The sequence below is a fragment of the Dermacentor variabilis genome, chromosome 2 (assembly GCF_050947875.1).
Source record: "Dermacentor variabilis isolate Ectoservices chromosome 2, ASM5094787v1, whole genome shotgun sequence".
Lineage (NCBI taxonomy): Eukaryota > Metazoa > Arthropoda > Arachnida > Ixodida > Ixodidae > Dermacentor > Dermacentor variabilis.
The window spans coordinates 248,077,534-248,095,954 of NC_134569.1; the positions used below are offsets into that span (position 1 = coordinate 248,077,534).

Genomic DNA, 18,421 nt, shown 5'->3' on the forward strand with positions numbered 1-18,421 from the left:
ATCATCTCCTCTCGAAAACGCTTATTTTTGGCCTGAATATTCTCAAGAAATTACCTTAGCTCAGAATTCCTGATTATGTTATATACCTGGTTTTAATGTGCACCTTTAAAAAACAAATGGCCTGAAAATTGCTTGCGTGATCTAATCCATACGAAACGAAAATCACCTTTGCGGTGTGCATATGCTTTTTCACACAAGAAATAACTGCGACGAAGCAGACTTTAAACGGTGCGGCGAAGCCGACTTTAAACTGTGCGCCGAAGCCGACTTTAAACTGTGCGGCGAAGCTGACTTTAGAAAACCGGCCGCCATTGTGCAACAATTATTCTTGCTAAAAATTGGGTGTGCATCAGATTTCTACTTTGTTTAGGAAGCTTAATGTAATTTCTACATTAGTTTACTACTTTGGACACATAGAAAGTGGATGTGTGTTTGATTCGCGAGTGTGTTAGAAACGGGCAATTACTGCGAAATTAATTGGTGGTTTGTTTTGGTGTTTTTCTAAACCTTGCTTACTTCGACCAGCCGGATAATTCAATCAATTTCATCGCTCCTGTCAGAGTCGAATAATGAATGTCAATTGTAGTAGATTTCTAATCGAATATTGAATTTAATCAAGGAAAGAAAGCTGAATATCAAATTGGATATCGACTATCAGAAAATTTATCGCACAGTTTAATGCTCACAAGTTCGGAGTGTAGCAAGGAAGAGGAATGCTATAGTTGGGCCTTCCTCTTCAGTGCTTTCTGTAGGGTCAATCTCTTCAGCTTGGGGAACGCCACTCATGCTGAGAGTCCATGCCCTGCTGTGACGGTTTGCCCAAACACTGGTGACTAAGAAACATCTTTACAAGTTTTGGAGACTGCTTTGGCATATAGCGTTAATCCTGGAACTTCGAACTATGCTTGAAGACTCATCCCAGCAAACACCACTTCATCCCATCAAGCACCTCCTCAGTCAGTCATGTACTCTGGTGTGCTTCGCCACAGGTACCGTGCAATTTTCAGCGGTGCTGACGACACTGGCGTAGAGGACTGACTGACGACATATTAGAGGGTAAGCGCCCACAACAAATGGAATAATCCTGCAAAACTGAGCAATGTGCTCTTTTATCTCGCGGGTGTGGCGTCTCTGGTACAACCATGAGACTGATTTTCTAACATGGTGCTCGTTCAAGACCTTTTTAGTGGCCATGTTTGGTCGCCCTGCTGTGTGCCAGCTGCGCATGGAATCGCGTTTGCAAGAATGTGCACAGCAGCTGGGTAAATCATTTACCAGCTGCATTGAAGATTTTCTAGACTTGTGTAAGAGAGTCAATACGATGGTGTTGGAGTCCAACAATATCTGAAATGTCATGAAAGGTATAGAGGACAATGCTTTCAACATGCTACTTGCAAAGAATCCTCAGCCAGTGACTAACATCGTCACTTTATGATAAAGCTACGAGGAGCTACGCAGGCAGCGGTCATTGACACTTCACCCCTCATTGCGCGACGAACACATTGCTGGTTTGGCTACCCTCTCCAACCAGTCAGTGCTGCTTGTAGAAATGAAAGCGTTAGTCTGGGATGAAGCTGCACACCAGCTCTCCTTGATGACCTTTGCTCAGCTGCCACATGCAACAGCCTGCCTTTAATTTTATGCCTTCGCTCCATCGCATGGTTGAGCAAGAAATCGCCAAACTTTTGCCACACCAGCACCAACATTTTCCTGCGGCCGCACAACTAAGCTATGCTGACGTCATTGCGACGCCCCAACAGGTCCCCATGGCTGCCCCACTCGGCTATGCTGAAGTCGTTGCGAGGACCCAACCACTCTCTCCAAGTATGCCTCTCAGTTATGCTGACGTCGTGGCTAAGCCCCGACTGCAGCCCTCCATGCAGTCATATCAGCAGCTGTCCCATGCTACGCGTTCTTTCACATGGATGGGACCTGCCCCAGCAAACCGGTGGCGTACTCCCGACAACTGACCAATCTGCTTTGCATGGGGCTATGCTGATCACGTCGCGCATTATTGTAATCAAGTGCAGCTGCCTAGTGCCGCACCAACTGTAACAAGCCAGCCCAGCCGTCCATATTGCTTCTGCGCCTACCTTCCTCCCTGGAGCACATGTGTGGCTCTCGGTTCCGTCCGCTGCGCCTGTTCTCTCTTCAAAACTACTGGCAAAGTATGAAGGGTCCTACCATATCACCGAATGCGCATTCCCCGTCAACTATGTGATTGAACACATTCATCAGTGTTCAGGACGAGACATTGTCAATGTCGAGCACCTCACACCGTACTACGATCCACTCATAGAGAGGAGGTGTTAGGTCGCCGGACGGCTCCCTTTTCATATTCAGGAGTAAATGTAGCAAAGAAGAAGAATGCTATAGTGTGCCATCCTCTCCAGCGCTTTCTAGTCGGTCAATCCCTCCAGCTCTGTGCTTGGGGAATGCCACTGATGCTGAGAGTCTGTGCCCTGCTCTGACAGTCAGCCCAAACGCTGGTGACTGTACCTGTACTGTACTAATAAATACCTGTGACTGGTGCAAGAAAACACAGTGCTGGACATACTCTGGAATCTACTAGCATTGCTTAACAAGAATATTGCAAGATATCGGTAATTTGTGTGCCTAGGAATCAAAGTGTACAGTATTGTCTACCCTTATGGCGCAGATCTTGGCGCAAGCAACATACTAATTTGGCTTAGTGATAAGCACATTTGCGGAACTTCCTAGAACCTACATCTAGATCTACACCACATCTACATCATATCTACATCTACCTAGATCTTAGAACTTACACGATCTAGTGATCTAGTTGTGATCCTACATGATCTTTGCTCCTCTCGGCAGGTGATGAGCCCAATCTTCACACATGCTTTCGCAATTTACAAAATATGCACTGCTTTTGTTGCTGTTGTCTCTGTCTGCATCGCATTATCATTTCCATCGCTCCTGTCTACCTGGACAAAGCATATAGACAGTTTTATTGAGGCCGCTGCATTTTGTGATCACAGCACTTGTCTAGTGTCTCGTGCCTTGCTGGTATGTAGGATTGTGATAGAGGGTGCAGGATGAACGTGCTGTTGATGAATGGCAAGTTCTTGCATTTTCCTGAGAGGTGTTGACAAGTTTTTGTAATTGGGAAACTTCTTAGCGCATTGTTATTAAGCTTTGAGCTTTGGTGTAGTCACATTATCGAACAGTGACAGTTCTAGAGGCGCTGCCACAGTTCTGGCCACAATTGAAATAGGAGGCGAGTCACATCTGAACATTGTAGATACATAAGCTATGTGCAATACGCTATTATTGTTCAACATATATGCAATATGTTATTGTATATATGAGTTCTTGAAATGTTTCGGCCTGCCGCGTTTCCCACTTCAACTAGACACCAGATTTAATTAGATGTGTTAGCAGCTCAGTGATGCCTGAAAAGCCCTTGAAGAAGCGTCTGTAGTAGGCATACAGGCCAAGGAATCTGTGCACTGCCTTCTTGTTCATTGGCTGCTGGAGCTTGGTGATGGCAGATTTCTTCTGTGGGTCGGGGCGTACGCCAGATTTGATTACATGGCCCAGGAACAGCAGCTCTTTGTATACAAAGCGACACTTTTCTGGTTTGAAAGTGAGTCTGGATGACTTACTTGCCTCTAGTACTCTTTCAAGGTGTCTCAAGTGCTCATTGAAACTTGCAAAAAAAAAAAAAAACGATGTCATCAAGGTACACAAAACAGGTATGCCACTTCAAACCATCCAACACAGTGTCTATCAAATGCTAGAACATTGTGGGCACCGAGCAAAAACCGAATGACAGGACCTTCAATTCATGGAGGCCATCCTGTGTAATAAAGGCTGTCATCTTTCAATTCCTCTCCTCAACTTTGATTTGCCAGTAGCCTGTCTTGAGGCCCATCGACTAAAAGTACTTTGTATTGCAGAGTTGGTCCAATGCATCGTCTGTCCGTGGGAGGGGTATATGTCCTTGGTGATTTTGTTCAAATGGTAATAATCGATGCAGAACTGCACAGTTTCATCCTTCTTCTTCACTAAGACCACGGGAGATTCCCATCAGCTTTTCAATGACTGTCTGATGGAATCGCACAGCATTTCGTCGACTTGTTGCCTTATAGCTTCTTGTTCTCGCGTCGACACTCAGTAAGGGCTCTGTTGGAGTGTTCGAGCAGATTCTTCAGTTATTTTGCAATGCTTTGCAAGTGGTGTTTGCTGAGTCTTTGATGACATCAGAAAACAGTCTTTCTATTGTCGGAGAAGACTTTCAAGCTGTTGTTGCTTACTCATGGGTAGGCTCAGATTTCTCTCGAACACTGGTTCGGCAACTATGGTCATTGAGGTAGATGTAACAGAATTCATAGAGGCCATCCGGTGTTATTCAAGGCGGTCATTTCTCAATCCCTCTCGTCAACTTCAACTTGCCAGTAGTCTGTATTGAGGTCCTTCAACAAAAAGTACTTTCCATCGCACAGTTGGTCCAATGCGTCGTCTATCTGTGGGAGTGGGTATACATCCTTTTTCGTTACTTTGTTGAGGCGATGAGAATTGATGGAAAAGTGCAGAGCTCTATCCTTCTTTTTCTCAAAGACAACAGGAGACACTCATGGGCTATTCAACAGTCGAATAATTGTGGAGCACTTCGTCTACTTGCTGCTTTATGGCCTCTTGCTCTCTTGTTGAAACTTGGTATAGACTTTGACGGAGTGTTCAGGTGGATTACTCGGTGATTGTGTGATGCTTAGCAACTGGTATTTTTTCCAATCTTTGATGGCGACAAAAAGCAGTCCTTGTACTGCTGGAGGAGGCTTCTTTAGCATTTCTTGCTTATGCCTTGGAAGACTCGGATTGATGTAACTATGGCCTTTGAGGCAAACGCGGCAAAATCCGAGAGGACAAACACATTACTTGTTTCCACAATTTCCTTGATGTATGCAATTGCCGTGCCCTTTTTGAGATGTTTGTGCTCCTGGCTGAAGTTTGTCAGCATCACATCGCTTTTCCTCCATCCATCTCTCGGATGCCTCTTGCGACGAAAATTTTGCTGTTGAGCAGTAGATGCTGGTCGTCCTTGACAACGCTTCTACATCTGTGGATGTTTCGGTGCCTACAATATGATGATGCTGTAGCAAGGCAGCATACTGACTTGGGGCGCTATAACGTAAAGCTATTCCCAGCTTTTCTATTCCAATTCTGCAATCAGCCCTCCGCCATTGATAAAAAGCTTTTTTGAACCACCCCCACTTTGCCTGTCTGTCACGCGACGTCATGAAAACTGCTATAGCTTCCCATCAGATATGATGTGAACGCACAGATCATGCATGACTGGAAAGAACAAAAGAAAAATGGTTGTTTATGATTCGATGCCTTTTTGCCGTTAGCGCTCGACTATTGGGTAAAAGTTTTCGGGCAACACCCACCTCAACTGCTTGTCACGCGATGTCACAAAACCGCGAGAACTCACCACGTGAAAGTGACGTGTACGCATTGAATATGCATTAATATGCCAAACAAAACAGTTTTCTTCTGAATAGGCACAGGCTGCCCCGTTCCAAAAGGAATAAAAGATATAAACTGCAAAAGAGTACGCATTTGGGCTGGTTGGTTCATGATTACAAGCAATAAAAACAGCGCTAAACGACGGGACGGGCGAAGGGACACAGACAACAGCGCTGACAGGACACAGACAACAGCGCATCAGCAGCGCTGTTGTCTGTGTCCCTTCGCTCGTCCCGTCGTTTAGCGCTGTTTTTATTGCTCGGAATAAAAGATGGCTGTCGCAGATGGCTGAGGCACTGGCTACTTGCACCAGCTGGAGAGCATGGGTTTAGTTGCATACAAAAACGTTTTTTGTGTGGCCGTCTAACGGTTTCAAGCACTTTTGGCATGTTTACAATCTTGTTCTGTCAACTATTCTTTGCTGAGGATCCGTTTTAGCGGCATCCTTAACCTTTCGTTGCATGCCGTCACAATTTTCGACCAGCCACCGCAAGCTAAGTAAGAGAAAGCAGACCAATCACAGACGCTGGCACCACCCTCTTCATCCGATTATCGATTTTCAGTGCACTTCGCCTCTTGTCAGCCAATTATATAAGACAAGCCGCTCAGTGTAGGCAATGTTATTCATTTTTAAAGCAAACAAAAGTGACCTCCTATAAACGAGGAGAGCATTTTGTTGGTCTACTCAGACAACCCTGCAGGTCACCACCTGATGCTTGCGTGTGTGGTGTGGGGATGTGAGACTCTCACGCGTCCCCTGATATGTTGTTTTCCCGCATAGCTCCTGTCTCCTGCAATTCGGCTTTGCCGCGTGGCCTGCGTGATGCCTGCGGCAGTCGGTCTGGTTGAAGCGCCGTCCGAGAGATGGCGTGAGTGTTGCGCTGCTAATGCACCTGCCGGCGGGGTTACTTAAGCGAAAAAGAGAAGAAGGCTCTTTCTCTTTGGCTTGTAGTCGGCGAGTGGCGCAGACGCTCCGCACGTGCGCCGCTCCATGCTTCTGTGAGACCGTCTCACGAAGCCTCGTCGGAACGTGCCAACGTTCCCGTGACCGTACGTGCTAACAACCAGGCGTTGGTATCCAGCATGGGACGAACATATTCTCTCGCTATCCGGTCGGGATGAGTCGGACTTCCGCAATTTGTCGCGTGCCCATCGGCATGTTTTGTGGATAGCAACTTGGCTAGCAGGCATTGATCTATGAATGATGCAATAAATTCCCTTGTGATTGTTTGCACTATTGTGTTGTCGTACCTTTGTCCCAAGAGCACGGGAGGAGAACCCCACATCTGGCTGCCCAACGTGGGGCTCTTGAGGCTTTGGACGATAGTTTTAACAGTTTTGCTTTGTTCGAGACCTTTGTTTGAACCGAAGCACAGGCCTAGCGTGTATTTTGATTGCTAGCGTCAGCGGCGTGCTTTCATGAGCGAGGCGACGGTGGCTGTAGTGTGTTTGAACTTTTCGACATGCTAAGCCTTTTCGCAAATGGTTTTTTTAATGACATTCGTCGGTACGAGAGCCACGTGGTCTGCATCCTGGGAGAGCGAGGCTTAGCGCCCGTGGAGCATTGGCAAGCCTGAAGCAAGTGAGTACGGAAGCCTCGTGGGTGGTCCGAATTTCTTATGTAAATAGCTTTTTCTATCTCTTTGACTCTGATGAAGTTGTGGCTCTGGGAGCCGGGTGGCCGTGGGCCACGGGTGCCGCTACGGGCTGACTGGTATTGCGGCCTGGCACCGGGCGCTCCAACACCGTCTGGGACAGTGAGTGCCATCAACTTGGATGCTGGGTCCAGCGAGCAGAGTAGGACCACCTAACAGAGCTTACGTCTCCTCACAGCTGCTTGTTTTGCGCCCATTTTGGGTGTTGTTTTTTGGATGCCGGTTGTTGTCAGGGTAGCGACGCTTTAGGCCTAAGGCTCTACGAAGCTGCCTGTCGCATGTGGAGGGACACAACTTGGTGGACCGTGGCGTTGAGGTGTTCCACTTTGCTTCCCTCATTCTAGTTAGCCTCGTACGAATTGAAATGACTCGTTCGACTCAAGGAAGCGAGCTTCGTTCACGTGAACTTAGCATCTGAGTAGCTGCCCAATCTTTTGCCAGCCGAGTTGAACATCGTACCACGTGGGCGATGTGCATGCAGAATGTCTCTCACTTGCACTACTTTAGTCTTTGTCAAGTGCATTGAGTGTACGCAGTGTGAGCGGAGTCACCCCTGGTTTGCTGTTACCTGCACATCATCTGCGCTGCTGCCCCGGACTATGATCAAGCCACCGGGCAATGGTGATACTGTGGCACAGCGCAGCGACTTTGCGGCTGTCTGTATCCAGCTCGCAACCCGCAGCGCCGGAGAAAAGAGCAGGCGATCACCGACAGTTACCGGGGCTCACCAGCAGGGCACGTCGGCGTGAGCGACGCTTGCTCGTGCCTACTGCGTCGCTGTTTCCGGAGTCCTGGCCTGGAATCGTGCCGTCGAGTCTGCAGAGCTGCTGCTGTGACTAGTGGACTAGCGGTGTACCCAAGGACAATGTCGGCTCGCGTGTTATGGACAGCATGTGGACATTTCCTCGGCGCGGCCACTGTTGCATGTACTACCTTGTTCGCGAAGCACGCGTTGATGTTAGACCGTGTGACATGTTTCGCCGGTATATGTAGTGATTTAAGGTTGGGGAGATGCGCAACTCTCACGTGTCCCCTGATATGTTGTTTTCCCGCATAGCTACCGTCTCCTGCAATCCGGCTTCGCCGCATGGCCTGTGTGATGCCCGCGGCAGTCGGCTTGGTTGAAGCGCAGTACGAGAGATGGCGCGAGTGTTGCGCTGCTAACGTGCCTGCCGGCAGGGTTACTTGGGCGAAAAAGAGGAGAAGGCTCTTTCTCTTTGGCTTGGAGTTGGCGACGAGTGCGAGATGAGTCGGCGAGTGGTGCGGACGCTCCGCACGTGCACCGATCCAGGCTTCTGTGAGACCGTCTCATGAAGCCTCGTCGGAACGTGCCACCGTTCACACGACCGTACGCGTGAACGACCAGGCATTGGTGTCCAGCATGGGAGAACATATTCGCTCGCTATCCGGTCGCGGTGAGTCGGACTTCCGCGATTTGTCGCACGCCCATCGGCATGTTTTGTGAATAGCAACTCGGCTAGCAGGCATTGATCTATGAAAGGTGCAATAAATGCCCTTGTGATTGTTTGCACTACTGTGTTGTGGTTCCTTTGTCCCAAGAGCATGTATGAGAATCCCACAGCGGTTACGCAAATTTTACGTCAGGAGATTGGAATAAAAACATATTGGAATAGTTTTACGTTATAGGGCCCTTGGTCTTCAAGCACATTTAAGGAATGGTAATCGAGGGCCCTACTCGGTGGTATCGCTTAGTCCATGGACAGCACCATTGACTTGTATCTTATGTCTGTGACTGCACTGTGTTGGTTGAGAAAGCCTATGCCAAATATTCCGAATATGCCAAATATGCCAGTTCCGGAAGCATTGCTGCAGGATAACAAATATTGCAGGGTAAGTCTGGTTATGAACTCTAACTCTTGCCATGCAGATTTCAGTTGAGGTTATCAGGTCTCTTCCAGCTGTCCAGATTTGAGGGCTTTCCCTTGCAGTCTTGACTTTCTCCAACGTGGTGATGAATGATCCACTTATGATGCAGTGGTCAGCTGCTGTGTGCACTAGAGCAGTGACTTCGTGGCTGTCAAGAAATGCATTGCTTTTGGTAGTTTTTTGCCTTTGCATTGTGGTTAGGCTGTGGTTTCAGATCGTGGCTTCGTTGTGCTATCCCAGTGCTGTGATGTCATGTTGTGGGGCTTTCTTGAGGCGTCGTCTAGAGTGCGGTGTTTTGTTGCAGCATCGTTGAGGTAGTTCTTGCAATGTTGGTGGTGATGAAGGATCTTCAGCATTTTGACGAACAGTAGCCGCACCTCCGTCGGTTGCTACCAGGTATGGTTGTTTTTCAGATATGTGCTTACGGACTGGCCCCTCGCTGAGCTAATATATGATTGGTCCAGCAGTGACGGGTAGCATCCTGCCGATGTTGAATGGGAAGCCATCGAAGTCTCCACTCAGTGGCCGTGATGTAGTCTGCTATCTCACATGCTCGTTCATCTTGCATCATATGTGGTGCATTGGTGGTGAGTTTTGGGATATGGGCATTAGTGGTAGACGGTGACCCACTTTTCTGTAGTGAAAGTGAAGTGATTGGTGGTAGCGGGCATGCCAGATGTCTGTCTTTCTCAGGGTGTGCCCAGGCTGACAGACTGTATCATTCCAGCAAAAAGTTCTTGTTTTCAACCGTGCATGAGTAGGTGAAGTGTCTTCTTCTTGGACATTTTCAGGTTGGCATGGTGGAAGAAACTGGTCATCTCTTCCATTATGGGGATTTAGGTATGCCCCTGTGTCTTTGTGTGGGCATTCACCTGTTCTGTCGTCCCTATGCCTCTCCCTTTCCACTTGCGACGGTTGTCACTGGCGGCGCTCCAGTGACAGTGGTATGCTGTAGAGCACTCGAGTTACCAGCAGCGGTTCGCCGCTGTCAAGGGAGTAACTGCGAGGAAAATCTCTCCGGTACAGCAATTGGTACGTTCATGTTTTCCTCGTCTGCCGGCCCTTTTGTGTCTTGGATTTGAGCTTGCCTACGATGCCTTTGCACGTACGGCAAGCGCACACCTTGTGTTGATCCTTTCTGGATGCTAACACAAAGAGCAGTGCTTAGTACTCGTGCATGGTCGTACTGTGCTGAGCCACACCTATTGGAAGCCCAACCCACCTGAGATTGCCTGAGCTCTCGCGAGTGGGCCCATTTGCTATCCGAGAGCAAGCAGCATAGCCGCGGGGACTATTCCTAGTGGCATGTTACGGGGAGCCATCCTCTCAGCAATGTGCTAGCGGTGCCCCTGTCTGCATTCTTTACCCTTGGTGCTACGGCCCTTTGATCCTTGTGCTGGCCTGAGACTGGATGTTTGTGCATGTTGGGTACTGCCAGAGACAATAAACGATTTCTGCCAGCTAGGGGTAATACTGTGCTCTTTTGCATACATAGAGCTTGGTAGCCCCTTTTTGCAGCGTGAGCGCGCACCACGGCACACTAGAGTATGCAAGGCAACGGCTGACATGGCCCTGTGGCTTGATAAGTTTGAACCCGTGTTGGTCGGCACCCCTATAAAATATGAGACCCCGACACCATAAAGATGGCAACATTCTCTTTAGGTAGCTGCACTAGGCTTCCAGTAAAACTTTGGCCCTTTTTTGGACAATGTCTGTGAAGGTCGCAAAAATGTTGCTGCAGAACAGGTCCAATGTTGTAAGTGTGGACTCCCAGTTTTCGAACCATGTCTTCACGGTGTCCTCCAAGGAGAAGTATACATGGTGCAGCCTGTCCTCAGAGCTCCAATTGTTCAAGGTTCAAGCCCTTTTGAATGTCTCAGGTCAGGTTTCTGCATTGTCGGATGAAGCTCCGTGGAAGATTGATTGTACCCTGTGTTGCAGTACAACGGCCACAGGCGATGCTCGGTCTGTCATGGTGGTAGTCGACTTGGCCACGATCTTCCTGGTCATCTCTGGAAGATCCGCAGGCAGGTTTTGTAGCCTGCGGCTTGCTCAATGATCTCGGGGCGAGGCTGGTGTGGTCTTCGGGGTGTGTGTTTGACGGGGGTGTCCGGTACATAAACACGAAAGCACCTCCACCAGATGTCACATTGTAGTGACTGAAGAACACAGTAGCAAAGCTGTGAATCACGAAACTAGCTGGTTAATGGGCGAACCTGCATACATAAAAGTAAGTGATACTCGAAGCAAATTCTTGGGCATTTCAATAATATTTCTCAAGTTGCGTCGCACTGCATGTTTATCGGTCTTGTCAGCGTGCGATTTCCCTCTGCTTCTTTTTTGTAATCCTGTGCATTAATTCATAACACAAACATGACCATATGCCATGCCTTTGTTTAATGTGCGTCTTAACACTCCCTTTCCGTTCCAGTGAACTTGCCAGACGAAGTATCAACAAGTTCACAGACCAAATAAAGCTTCATGACATTAGCCGGGCGCGGGTGAGCGTCTCAGTGCGTTTTCTGCTACTTGCTGAACATCGCGCAGTCCCGGTGCCATAGCAGAAATCTTCCTCGTGTGTGTGCTTGCTGCATACCCGAGTTGTAGCCGATGGATGTCTGCCAGTTCTAAGTTTCGCCAGCCAAGCTTCACGCAGCTCCTTTCCCTGTGGCTACCTGTGAAAAAGGCTGACACCGGGCTCTGTTGCGTACATCCGGCACTGTGGCACCGAGCAGTAGCCTACCATGCTGCACCCCTCCAAAGGCAGCCACTACCTATTATAGTACTTTCATGTGTTGTCAAGCAGACACCCAAGGCGGTAAAGGCTCACCACTTAATCAGAACTGCGGCGCAGGTGGGACTTTAAACTTTCGTTTTCAGCTCGTTTCGTCGCTTCCGAAGCAGCCGACGCACCCGCTGTGTCTACGTGATCCCTCATGCCACATCACGTCGACGGTGGCGCCAGCTTTTCCAGTGGTGGAGCTCGAGGCCAATATGCGAGGCTAATAGGTTCTTCAATTACTGCTTCAGTATGGTGGCAACAGTGCCACATTTCTGGTGATCTCAATTTTAAACTGCAGCGTAAATTGTACCAACTAATTTAGCTGGTGAGGCCATACCATGCACCGTGCAGGCCGTTCAGATTTGAGCCTCCATTTATCCCACAAAATGCCCAGGCCCAGTCTACTTGTGCTTGCGTTTACGTGAATACCTGACACACGAAAAGCTATTGTGGTGTATAGTAGTCCTTAGGCGTGAAGTGATGAGCAGAAATGCGTAGATGCTAGTGCCGATCTGCTGCCGACAACCAGCACTGCAGCCACTCCGCTTGCATGTTTGCCTCACAGAGTGACACGATGTCGCCGATCACTACGTTTGCAGCCTACTGCGCAACAAGGGCAAACCATGGTGTTCATGAAAAGACAGATCGAGACCAACACAGGCCGCGCAGCTTGCGTCAGCATGTCGCAACTCTAGCAGACAACACTTGTTCTGCGCCTGAAGTGCTTGAGTGCAGTGATAAATTGTCCTTGTGCATTCTCTTTCTGTTACTTTTTTTATAATAACAAATTAACTACATTCCAACTATTATGAACAACATTTGTTCACTATAAAGTTGGAAAAATTATTGATGACGCACCCTGGGCAGCCAATCGAATAGCTCGACTTACTGATGTTATATGGTCACCTTGTGTCACTTGGTCAAATGCAGCTGAAAAGTTGGGAGTAGTGTGCTGCAATCGGTTGGGGGGGGGGATGTAGATTTTTAAAACCTTATAATAAATTACACGCTTTACGCAGAGTGCTTAAGTGCATCTCTTAATGATTAGAAGGGCCTACCTTAATGACTCAATACGTTTTTGCAAGATTGTCAAAGTTGTTTCAGAGTCCCTTTAATATCCTTTTCTTGAGTTTCATGCTTAAGTTTCTTTTCTTAAACTGCATTCTCACCTTATAACCAAATAAGTACGGTACTTAGTTTACAGGCGGGCACTCCAAATCAGCGATACTGTCGCATCTATGCTTCTTTCGCGCAAGGTGCACAAGGACTGTTGGCATTTAGTTTAGCTATCTAACAGTTCATTACTCCAAGTTTCTCATTCGTTTCATTTTTCTGATGACTGCACGTGCACCATTTTGAGCTTGCTTGTGGGTCCTCACATGGCATGCCTCACAACTCTGCAGCCATGCATGTGTTCCAGGGGCTGCATACTCAATGATTCGCGTAATTTTTCATTCTTGTGACCTTTTGTCATTGGTTCAAATGTAGATTGGAGGCTGCTGCATCGGCACCTTTGCTGGGAGGGCGCCCTCAGTACAACATATGACAAATATCGAAAATGAAGTGGAAGGTAGCAAAATATGGGTCCTAGTTGTGCCAAACCTATTAAACGGTAACAGTAAGTTCTGTGAATATTATCACATTTGTAAAAAATGAATTATGGTAGTTTATTCATGTATTCAGCCGTAAACCATGTTAAAACTGCAGACATTACAAATTTTGTAGTTCCTTTTGGTCACCTTACTGGCTTGTTTTTTCTCGGAAACAGTCATTCTGAAGAATTTAATCTGCAATAAAAAAATGTGACCCTCAAAGGGTTAAAGCATTTGTACACCCTTTGTAAACCAAAAGCAGTGCATTGAGATTTGAAAATAAGAAAGGGACCGGACTCGTTGAAGAAAATCCCAAAATTGATCAAACCTGGAGTTGAGTCTCACTTATAGGCCATAGCATACCTTTGTCACTTAATTTTGGTGATGACTATCACCATTGTAAGACTGCCACAGAATGTCATACATGATGCACACCCATGAGAAAAAGTGTACAGATCACAGGGTCGCTGAAAAAAACAAATTTCTTCATAGTTAACGTGCATAAAGTGAAATTCACAAGTGCACTGGAAAGATTGCAATGCCAAGTTTGGTCTGCAGTATTCAATTTCAATTCGCATTCGCAGGCAAAGGAGAAAATCTGCTTTGCATGCAATCCCTGGTACGTATGCATTTGCTCCTGGGTGTAAATAGCACTTGGTTTGTTGATAGCACCAGACCTTTTGTCCGAGAGATTGATGTATGTTTCTTTGCTTGCAGTGCCATTGACTGGAATGATGAAACCTTGGTGAAGGGTCTCTATAACCTGTACCTTGGAAGCTGTGTTCCCACTGTAAGTAGCACGCGCGCCTTTTGCTGAATCAATGGTAGCTGCATAGGTTGGTGGCTTGTAGAGCAATCTCATGCAGTGTGAAGCACTGTTCGATCAGCATTTACAGTAGAACCTCTACTTGATACTGTCCCGTTTGTGGGGTTCTCACCCGTGATCTTGAGACAAAGGAATGACAACACAGTATTGCAAACAATCACAAAGGCATTTATTGCATCTTTCATAGATCAATGCCTGCTAGCCGAGTTGCTATCCTCAAAACATGCTGATGGGTGCGCAACAAATCGCGTAAGTCGGACTCACCGCGACCGTATAGCGAGCGATATGTTCGCCCCATGCTGGATCCCAATGCCTGGTCGTTCGCGTGTAAGGTCACGCATATGGTGGCGTGTTCGCACGAGCCCTTGCGAGACGGTCTCGCAGAAGCATGGATCGGCGCATGCGTGGCACGTCCACGCTGCTTTCCGACCTCGAGCCAAAGAGGAAGCGCCTTTTCCTTTCCGCGCCCAAGTAACCCCACTCCGCCTGAGCGCAACACTCTGTGCAATCTCATACTGCGCTTCAACAAGACCGACTGCCGCGGGCATCACGCAGGCCACGCAGCGAAGCCCGGATTGCAGGAGACAGGAGCTATGCGGGAAAGCAACATATCAGGGGACGCATGAGAGTCTCGCATCCCCATATGTTATATGCAACTTTCCATCGCCAACATTCGCGATCGAAAACAAAAAATGAATCAATACAGTTACACTTCTTTTTTACCTGCTCATATGTTCCCAGAAAACAATCTTTTAGCACTAAATCCAGTAAATTACCAAACTGCGATCGTGTCATACGTTTTCCAGTTGCTAAATCCCATGTGAACAAAAAAAAGCACAATGTGCATGTGCAGTAGCCGCGTGCCGAACAGTAGCCACACGCCGCAGCAGCTTCTCTGCAGTTCTCGCCTGTCCGTGTCATGTGAAAACTCTGCTGTGCACTCAGTTTCCTTTTTGGTACCAACAAGTCTCCTTGTGGTTTGTCACACGCCACATTCACAGCTATCACTGCCAACCCAATTGCGTTAAGCATCTGCACCTATCTATTTCACAGCGTGTGGGGTGTTTTGTTGGAAGCGTGCGGCGTTGCTTTTAATAGGTGATAACACAAACATGCTGCTGTTCCCTGCTGCAGGTGGTGAGAAGTGAGTGTTGTGTTTTGCTCTGGCAGCATCATAGGCATCTTATTCTGGTGTCATCCACCAGCTCGATGTGCTGTTTGGTTTCCAGTTGCAATGTTAAAGCACTACGCAGTAGAAAAATGCCAACATGCATGTCTAGTCGCTCGGGCCACACCAGCTCTATGTACATTGCAATGATTCCCGCCGAGTATAGAGATGTCAAAACCTCACGCTAAAATGTATGATCATGATGAATCTCCTGACCCATGTCGAATTTGAGGAGCGGAAATGTAAGCTTGTCGAAGTCGCAAAAATGATGATGCATCTCGAGCTGCTCGTGCCCTACCAGCTCTGTGCACGTCGGCGTCTCGTGCTGCAATGCTTCATGCTACGCTTCGCATTACAGTCAATGTGCGATTTTTCAGACTCCGTAGGTGCTACAAAACACTCGAAACATTGGGTAGTTCGAAAGAATGAATGTGTGTTTTTTATGGCCCTCAAGGGCTCGAATCGCCACAGGCACGTCCAATATAGCTTTAAAGGCCTGCCAGTACACTTATTAAGCATATTGATGCTGATACTGTGACAGGATACAGTGAGTGCAAGCTTGTATAATTAAAGAATACATACTGTGTCCTGGGGCAGTGACCACTTGCTATCCTTGGTATGCTTCACCACAATACATTGCATATGCTTGACCGTGTGACATCCTTGCATTGCGGCGAAGCCGACTTTTGGGAATTGGCATTATGCAACACTTGTCATACTTTCTGCGCTACAAAACCGTCCACGAGGATGACGAAGGTGGAGTTAGTGCACTTGTTGACAGCAACAAATTCTTTCAATGAAAGACATGGCTTTGAATAGCAGAAAGCTTGGTAGAAAATGTCGAAGCAGTTAGGCCTAGCATTGCTGTGGTGGTTACGACTGTCCACGTATTGGCCTGTGAGAACACTGGTACAATGCTGCAAGATAATCAGGATGGTGGCAGTGGTGGCTTCAGTTAATTTTATTTCAAAATTGCAGTCATGGCAAGAAAGCCTGGAAAATCAAAAGGTGAAGGATTTCACGGTCCGAAATTTCAGACATCCTTAAACATTGGCTTTATGGGATAAGAGGCGGTGCCACGAAGGCATCAGAATTATTGGGCATCTCCAAGAAGTTGTGTGACCGTAAAATTGGTCATTGACTGTACATAGATCTAAACTACATTTGAGCCTGCCAAATTTTTTAGTGACCACGAATTGTATGTTTTCTCAGCTGGTATGTTTTTTCTCACTTTCTTTTTTCCCAAAATGTTTGCACAAGTTTCTACTGCATATATCTACTGAGATCTCATGATCAAAAAGAACAGGTAATCTTTTATTAGAAAAAAAGAAACAAAAACAAACTTCTAGGGGTGTGCGAATACCGCCAAATCGAATTGATCAGTGAACAACGTCAGAATAATTCAGTTTGCGAATGTACTGTTGGGCATATTTGGTGTAGAGACTTACGCAGTGCTGCATGTCACACATGCCCCTCATCCTCGATAGCAGGCCTCACTTCGTTGTTTTCAGTATGAAGGGAGCACTGTGCATACTATGAACGGCCCGCCACGTCTAACGGCATTGTGAACTTTGTCTCTGTGAGCGCATAATTTTACCCTGCTGCATGTGCTCCCTGCATATGGTGGTTCATATTGATAAATACATATTGTGTGTTTCTTGTGGACTATGCACGCGGACATCCCGACAAAGACAATGAACACACTCTGGCTCGCAAGCTGTCGGCTGAACTGGCCAGCACTGCCGTTAATCTTGTGGGGTGGTCTCTCACCCGTACTCTTGGGCCAAAGGAACGACCACACAGTAGTGCAAACAATCACAAGGGCATTTATTGCACCTTTCGTAGATCAATGCCTGTTAGCCGAGTTGCTATCCACAAAACATGCTGATGGGCGCGCCACAAATCTAGGAAGTCCGATTCACCGCGACCGGATAGCGAGCGAATATGTTCGCCCCATGCTAGATCCCAACGGCTGGTCGTTCGCGTGTACGGTCACGCGAACGGTGGTGCGTTCGAAGGATGCCACCCCAGACGGTCTCGCAGAAGCATGGATCGGTGCATGCGCGGGACGTCCGCGTCGTACGCCGACCGCAGCCCAAGAGAGCAAGCGCCTTGTCTTTTGGCGCCCAAGTAATCCCGCCTGTCGGCGGCGTTAGCAGGGCAACACTCGCGCCATCTCTCGTACTGCGCCTCAGCCACTCCGACCGCCGCGGGCACCAGGCCACACCGCGAAGCCGGATTACAGGAGACGCGCTATGCGGGAAAAACATGTCAGGGGACGCGCGAGAGTCGCGCGTCCCCACATCCCCCCAACCTTAGATCACTACATATTCCAGCGAAACATGTCACATGGTCTAACATCAACGCATGCTTCGTGAACAAGGTAGTACATGCAACAGTGGCCGCGCCGAGGAAATGTCCACACGCTGTCCATAACATGCGAGCCGACATTGTCCTTGGGTACACCGCTAGTCCACTAGTCACAGCAGCAGCTCTACAGACTCGACGGCACGATTCCAGGCCAGGACTCCGGAAACAGTGACGCAGTAGTCGGTACGAGCAAGCGTCGCTCACGCCGACTCGCCCTGCTGGCAAGAGCCGCCATAGCTGTCGGTGACCGCCGGCTCTTTTGTCCGCCGCCGAGGGTTCTGAGCTGGATACAGGAGGCCGCCGAAGTCGCTGCGCCGAACTGGCCACAGCATCACCATCGCCCGGGGTGACTCGATCGTAGTCCGGGGCAGCAGTGCAGATGATGTGCAGGTGACGGAAAACCAGGGGTGACTCCAATCACACTGTGTACACTTAACACACTTGGCAAACACTAAAGTAGTGAAAGGGAGAGGAATTCTGGATGCGCATCGCCCACATGGTACGATGTTCGAATCGGCTAACAAAAGATCGGGCAGCTACTCAGATGCTAAGTTCATGTGAACGAAGCTCGCTTCCTTGAGTCGAACGAGTAATTTCAATTCGTGCGAGGCTAACTAGAATGAGGGAAGCAAAGTGCAACACCTCAAA

The 18,421-nt window shown here is 48.0% G+C and overlaps 1 protein-coding gene across 2 annotated transcripts in view; it reads left to right on the forward strand.

Moving 5' to 3' along the window:
* Nucleotides 1-18,421, forward strand: part of LOC142573224 (proteasome adapter and scaffold protein ECM29-like) — a 233,850-nt gene that overhangs the window by 90,808 nt on the left and 124,621 nt on the right. For both annotated transcript variants that reach the window (XM_075682818.1, XM_075682819.1), the window contains one exon: nt 14,127-14,199. In XM_075682818.1, coding sequence (XP_075538933.1) covers nt 14,127-14,199 — 73 coding nt within the window. The remainder of the gene's footprint in view (nt 1-14,126; nt 14,200-18,421) is intronic.